The sequence below is a fragment of the Montipora foliosa genome, chromosome 9 (genome assembly GCF_036669935.1).
Source record: "Montipora foliosa isolate CH-2021 chromosome 9, ASM3666993v2, whole genome shotgun sequence".
Classification (NCBI taxonomy): Eukaryota; Metazoa; Cnidaria; class Anthozoa; order Scleractinia; family Acroporidae; genus Montipora; species Montipora foliosa.
Window position 1 is genome coordinate 16,628,292 of NC_090877.1, and position 7,500 is coordinate 16,635,791.

General features: G+C 42.9%; 1 protein-coding gene across 1 annotated transcript in view; it reads right to left on the reverse strand.

The window, feature by feature from the left end:
• The window catches only part of LOC137970462 ((E3-independent) E2 ubiquitin-conjugating enzyme-like), a 34,561-nt gene that overhangs the window by 783 nt on the left and 26,278 nt on the right, over window positions 1-7,500 (reverse strand). The window contains exons 10-13 of the mRNA XM_068816977.1: window positions 6,958-7,183; window positions 5,418-5,581; window positions 3,822-4,083; window positions 1,764-1,965 (exon numbers count right to left, since the gene is read on the reverse strand). Coding sequence (XP_068673078.1) covers window positions 1,764-1,965; window positions 3,822-4,083; window positions 5,418-5,581; window positions 6,958-7,183 — 854 coding nt within the window. The remainder of the gene's footprint in view (window positions 1-1,763; window positions 1,966-3,821; window positions 4,084-5,417; window positions 5,582-6,957; window positions 7,184-7,500) is intronic.

Sequence of the window (7,500 nt, forward strand, 5' to 3'; positions counted from 1 at the left end):
TCACTAATTAGTCAATCCCTTATCGACGTCTTTCGTCTTTCATCTGAGAAGCCTCCCTTAAGATCTTGGGCATAACTTGGGAGTTAGAATAACCAACACCGAGGTACTGGAGCAAGCAAATCTTCAAAGCATGACAACAATCTTGTGCAAAAGGAGACTAAGATGGCTAGGATATGCGAGAAGAATGGATGATACAGGCATTCCAAAACAGCTGCTCTATGAGGAATTGGCTCAGGGCAAGAGAAAGAGGGGAAGGTCGAAACTGAGATATAAGGACACCTGCAAAGTCAGCTTGTCAACATGCAACATAGATGTTAAGACCTGGGAAGAAAGAGCTTCGCCAGGACAAAACAGCGTGAAAAACAGCAGTGAAGGAAGGAACTGTCTTACTAGAGAACAGACTGAGTATGATCAACAAAGAGATTGAGAAACGCCAGCGCCGAAAGGACAACAACAACACCTGAGAGCGTTGTGGCACCTCACTGATATGTACATATTGTGACAGAAGTTGCGCTTCCAACATTGGCAGAATCAGCCATGAAAGAAGCTGCAAGAGAAGAATGTCTCAACTGTGAACCACAAAACGACAGATAGCTCTTATTTAGTCTACTAGCTGCTAAGACTGCGGTCTGCATAGATGAAAAGAGTCAATTATCGACGGAAAGGCATTCGCATTCTTAGAAAGGTACTATCGTAGAATGAAACCAAATCAAGGGAATGGACCTGTTGAGGCAGTCCTTGGACAGCTGAAGACCCTTCGCCGAGACATCTGGTTGAAGTCCGGCCTCAACGAACTGACGAAGGGTAGATACTTTAAAGGAGTTTTACCAGCGACAAGGGCTACGGCAAAGAGGAAAAATACTCCTGCTGCATGCAGTTCAACGCATTTCTTCGCCGTACTCCACAAAAAAAAAAAAGTGGAAAAAACAACAACAAATTTTAGGGTACGACTTCAACTTGGGCGAGGGCACACAACAATGATGGATAATCAACGAAATACTACAATGATAGCGCTAACTTGTATTTCCTTGACGTTGCCTTGTCCTTGCTCAAACTCTATAATACTTGCAAAACCGACAACTAACAACAATTTGCACCTTTATGCAGTGTAAGTTAAACGGAATGTTCAAGATATTTCCCATTGCAGGATACTAGAAGCAATTATAACAATTATAATACAAGAAAGTATTAAACATACTGTAGCAAACCTTTCAATGAATTATCATGAACATGGGCGATTTCTATGTTCTAAATAGGAATACCAAGAATCACAGAAAAATGACTGCAAGACCTCCACTAGAATAGATGAGCTCTTCTCTGAATGCAGCAAATAAAACTCGGTTCTATTTTCACCGCGTAGAAAACGCCTTTCTGAAATGGATGGGTGGGGCACGTTGGCTCACGGTTAAGCGGCCACGCAATTAGAGAGTTTAAGAAACGACGACGACTACGACTACGACAACGCCACAAAACAATCGTATCATTGGTTAAAGAGCATAAATAATCGTGCTGCACGTGCAGCACGGATTTTAGCAAGTATGGTAGCGGTCCTCTGCATAACGACGACGTGAAATCACCAAATTTGAGGTTTTGACGACAAAGTTACAACAACATTTTTTCATGCTGTTGTGTTTATATGAATTGTCACTTTCTTTTAGTATACACGGTGCCACAAGCTACAAGCTTTAAATATCACAGCAAATAAATCTTTACTCCACTACCTTTTATTCACTGATCTCTCCCTTTTCAGTAAAATTTCTCACCTTGCACCGTGATGTGCAAAATGTTGCAGTATTTCGTTCTGCAGACCTTCGGGCGGTTTGTTGAGAAGTTTTTCCACGGACTGTACAAGCTTCAACAGGACCATTTCATTGTACATACGACTGTTTTCCCGTCCCTCGGCAGTCCCTCTCTGTTTTTCATAGCCAGCTTCGTTGTAGTAAGGTTCGTTGCACAAGATTAAGCCTAATACAAGCAATATTTTCCAGGTAAACAACGTGAACAAGACAGTAATCTATTTAACATTTTTACATAGGCGCCAACTGGCGACTAGATCAAGATTTTCAGTCGCCAGATGGCAAATTGTGGTCGCCAAAAATTTTCGCCAGAAAATGCACGTTTTTAACTTTTTTTTCATGGACACCAGAAAGCAACGACCGTGCGGTCTTGTGTATGTGTCAAGCACATTTTGGAGAGAGAATTTATCCGACCTCGACTGTAATAATGAAGAAATCCATCAGCCCCTTAGTTCGTTGAAAAATTTCAGCCACGGAAACACCAGTCACGTTCTGTTGCACACACGCCGCCATGTTGTCACCGTGCTACATCCCTCGCACCAGTCCCTTGAATCTCTTTACTGAGTCGTTGTTTTTTCGCCTGCAGTACGTATTTTATGAGAAACCTGGAAAAAAAAACGTGGCGACTTGCGACGTTATGGAGGTAGTTAACGGGAAAACTTCTTTTATTTTTATTTCAAAAACATCGGCAGGATAAAAGGTAAGACAGCTGTTGGCAAAAGGCTCTGAACTTAATAGTAGTTCGCCCACTGGCGACCAGTTGTGAAATTCTGGTCACCAGTACTCAATATGTAAGTCGCATTGGCGACCAGGAGGCCCTGGTTTCCTTATGAGCATGCTCAGTACGGAAAACTCGTGCTCATAATCGTCCTCTTCCTCCGATCTCAGGGTCCCTATTGACATCTAAGTTGTACCGTTCGTACATTTTATTGGCCTTAACAATTGAAGACCCACTATTATCTGAGGATAAATTGTGACTGAATAAACCGTGGAAATCATCATCATTATCATCATCATCACCATGATTAAATGTTGTCCAGGTTGCGTAAACAGATATTTGATTTGATTTCAGTTTACAGTGTCCCCAATAAGTGCTCCAGCGCTAGAAGACTAGACACTCAAATAAAGTTCCTTTCCTTTACAGCCATCATGTCTTAATTAACTAGCGCAGTTGTTCAAAAGATGGATAAAATCACTATCCATCGGATAGTGCAATTGGTTTCTGCTATGACTTATCCACTGGATGGTGATTTATCCGGCGGATAGCGCTATCCATGATTTGAACAACTGGGGCCAGGCCTTAACGATTAGCTAGCATCAAGTAATTGGAAATGTTGCTAACCACCCCCCCCCCCCCCCACCTCCCTCGGACAGACATTACAACAATCAAAACCCCCTCTTCTGGCACGATGTCGACAATACTTATTTCAAATGGATAAAGGGGTTTCAGTTTCTAAAGAAAAAAGAAACTGTGCATGGTGCTACGTCGATGAAGTAGTGAAACTGGGTTTATCTTCGCTCTGACGAAGGGCTAACGCTCGAAACGTCACCTCAATTTAGAATTTCTTTACGACGGTCAATTTACTATATCAACTAGGTTGATAAACCCATTTCTGTGTTCGAAACATAGATCGCACTGACAAGAATAAAATTTATCCAGGGATAACATTATCTCCTGTTTTGATTGGAACAACTCGGTCTTGGTGCTAGGTACTTTCCTGAGGGAACAAGGTAAGGCTGTAGCTAGGCAAAACCTCCTATAGAAATACCGACATGCAGGAGGTCCAAATGTTGGGATAACAGCAAGACCACCGCACCTCTACAACTTTTTGGAGAGAGCTCACAAATATTGGAGGTTGCTAGAGCCCTTAAGCTTCAGAAAGTTCTTTGATCAATTGACACTCTGTTATTGGCAGGATACTCTCTAAAATACTTTGGCCTCAACAGGTAGGAAAAACAAGCGTGGCTGTGCAACCAGTAAGACCTATTTAACTAAGTTGTTATTTTTTGAGGAGAAAAGATTACCTTGTATTGAAACCAGAACTTGAAGAACGTTCGATTTTGACGTCCACACTTCGCTTCCACGCCCGGCCCAGGTTCCCAAAAGGCTCACACAGACCTTGCCGTCCTCATAGAGGTTTGGATTCAAGCGACCCGAGCATTGTGACAAATAATGGAACAAGGGAGGGGAAGCTGGGTAGTCCGGTGGTAACCTGACGTCAAATACAAAGAGGCCATGTTCGTAAGGTGTGTCCACAGGTCCCGTAATCATGACCCTCAGAATATCCTAGAATGACAACAAAAAGAGCCGTAATGATTTTTTTAAAAGAATATATGAATAGAGGGACAATATTCAATTATCTATCTATATCTAATTAGGTGCATGTCTGGACATAAGTGCAACTTACGCAGTTGCAAAGGAAATCCAGCCTGGGTTTCGGTTGCGCGACTACCTGGGATGATCCTTGCAACTTTCATTTCAAAAGAGGCCGTGTGAAAAAGGTCATTAACGTTCCTCCAAAAACGTTCCTCCAAAAACCCATATCATATCGAGTAAAAAACAATGAAAATGATTTACAAGGAAACTGCAAAGATTTAAATCTTCAATTTGGCGTGCCATACACACGACATTCACTTTGTCGCATTGTGTAAAAGGTAGGGAGGTTCCACGGGAGGTTTTCGTTTTTAACTCAACAATGAATCCTTAGTTGCACATCTTTACTTCAAAATTGCTCATATTAACCCAGCTATTGGATAATTCGACCATATTGTACAACGTGAAGGAGCTATATAGTGGAATAATGGGGAAAGATCAGCCTTGGGTAGCACAAAGTTACATCTTGATCTAACGCTTTCGTTGACTTTATCGAACGCGCGGACTGCATTCCAGCGCTCCGAGTTCGAATCCCAGCTCGTGCGCTCCAAAGTTCACTCAGCCTTCCATCATTTTTTGGTGGGTAAAATGAGTACCAGCATCACTGGGGACAAGTTGTGCATGCGACGGGATTGGAGTAGCACCCACCCCTGCCGTAAATTACAGTAGAGTACAGTACAGTACAGAAAGAAGGAGCCTTCGGGTTGCCTGCCATCTCGTTGACTTTGTCGTTGCTTATACTCTCACGTGACATTCCTCTCACGGCACAGAAACGTATACACCTTAAAATAATCCATATTTCTTCAAATTTGTTCCGCTTATGTTCAGCCGGGATTGTAGTCAATGCGGTGCACACTCCGTTTTCATAAACGTCACAAAGTGTCCTCTCTAGTATAAGTCTGAACTACGTATTCACTACAGTAGAGTTGGCGTTGGCATTCGCTTTCTTTTCTAAATTAAGATTTTCGCAACTATTAATGTTCCTCTGAGGATTATAGACGAGGGGACTCTTTTGTGACGTTTATCCACTGTATTTCTACGCACAAGTAATGTTAAAAACAGGGAGTAAGAAGACAATTCGTGAAGCTTAATTCGAGCACTTCATTACTTGCAGTACAGGATATCTCTCATTTTGTCAAGCTTAACATCTCAGTGACTGCTAAAGTGTCCTTTAACAAGAGAAAAAGGAACCACCATTACAACATTGAGAACAACAGAGGATGCTTAATGAAGTGAAAAAAAATTACCACGCGATCTTCGTAGCCCCTGACAATTATCCCGGCAGGAAGTGAATACATAAGTAAAGCCATTTCTTTTCGCATACATGACAGGAAACGGCCTGGATTTTGTGCTTGAAACGTTGTATACTTGAAGGTGTGGCTATCGGGGACAGAGTCAACCGTCAAGAAAGCTATTGACAAAAACATCAAAAATGGTATTAGTTATTTTGCAGCAAAACTTTAAAATTCCGCTACACGTGAAAGAAGCCATACACTTCGCGCTTTCCTTTTAAATAAGAAACCCGATTGTTCCGGTTGTAAATCAAATGAAACACACATTTCCAGTGGAAAATTTCCGGCAAAAAAGGGAATAACTTCAAAGCATTCCTCTTTTTGGCGACATGTTCGGGAAATCCTGTACCATCTGCTGCGTTCCACTTGTGCCATGCTCCCTGATAAATTCAGGTGGCGTTTTTAGCAACGAACATGTTTTTTATTGTAAATTCCCCAGTCTCTTTAAGAAGAACGAAAAGGTGACTCCGTGCAAAAGGACCACACTCGTCCCGTTTCGCTTTTATTGAGGGATATTGTCCTGTTCCTTTCAACAGGAAATTCTTCCCCCACTTTCCATTCATATGGAAAGCACCCACTGTTCAGTTCGGGAAAGTTCACACTGGTGCGAGTTCGGTAGCGTGACCTGATACTAGAAAATTAAAGACAATCTCGTTCCCAGGGTATCTTAGTGACAAAGGAGACCCTGGGAACGAGGTTGAGTTAAAGAAACAGTGACGGCTACAGCGACGAAAACGCATTTGAAGTAAAGATAAAGAATGAAAGGTTGAATGTTGCATAAAGTCCGCTACGAGCCTAGAAGGCCTACCAGGCCGGCACTTATCTCCGGTTTCTGTAGCATGAAGCGAATAGGCGTATTTCTACTCCCCCCCTGGATGGGATGCTAGTCCATCGCAGGGTTACCCCTAGCATTTTCGCCGGTACCCATTTATATACCTGGGTGGAGAGAGGCACCGTGAGAGTAAAGTGTCTTGCCCAAGAACACAAACCAATTTCCCCGGCCAGGACCCGAACCCGGACCGCCCGGACCATGAGGCCACTGAATGTTGCATACTCACGGTTATTTCAAGTGTACGGCATAAAATGGTGAAAAAATGCGCGCCGAAAGAGCAGCACGACAATTTTTCTTTTTCAATCAAACCAATCATATTATTGCTTTCTCGCCCTGTCGTTGCCGTAGCAAGCGAAGTTTCTTTAACTCTCTATCGTTTTGGTAGAAGGTGACTACATGAGTGGTCACCGTCGTGGTTACAGAGGCGGAGAAGATGTTCGTAACGGTGAAGAGTCATCCTTGAGAAACCCTTTGAAATTACAAAATACTTATTTCCCCTTCACCCACTGAATATTTCTCAGAGAAAAAACAAGGGGATTCTGTTTTGAAGAAACAGTGGGAAAATAAATACTCTACAACGGAATCGAAGACACTACATGTAGGTCCTCGTGAAGTGATAGGGCTTTCACATCTGTTACAAAGACACGCTAGCTGCTGCCTTACCAGGCTTAGCAGTTGATATGGCTTCATTGACTCTATTCCTGGCCTCTTGTAGCGCCTCTCTGTCTACATTTTCGGTCGCGTCATCCGTTGAATGATCTCCATCGGCTGCTGCGAGGTCCATAATGTCAACTAAAGCCTCTTCATCTATGCTATCACCACTTTCGGTTTCCCATTCATCCTCTGATCCCACAGTGGAACCATCTGTCGATGACAGATGACCATCATCCTACAAAACATAAAGAAAGCTTCCTGAGTGTTTTCACGAACGGGTAAAAAAGAAAAAACTGTCTGGGGAGCAGATGGTGAGGTCACTCGCCTCCCACCATGCATTGTGGCCCGGGTATCGAGTCCCAGCGTCGGCGTCACATGAGGTTGAGTTTGTTGATCCTTTACTCTGCTCCATGAAGTTTTTCTCCGAGTACTCCGGTTTTGCCCTCCACTCAAAAACCAAAATCTGACTATAGTGTATAGTGTCACCAATTTGTTGCCCAGCGTTATGCACTTGGATAAACTGAGGTCCAAGTCCTACGACCGCCTGTGATG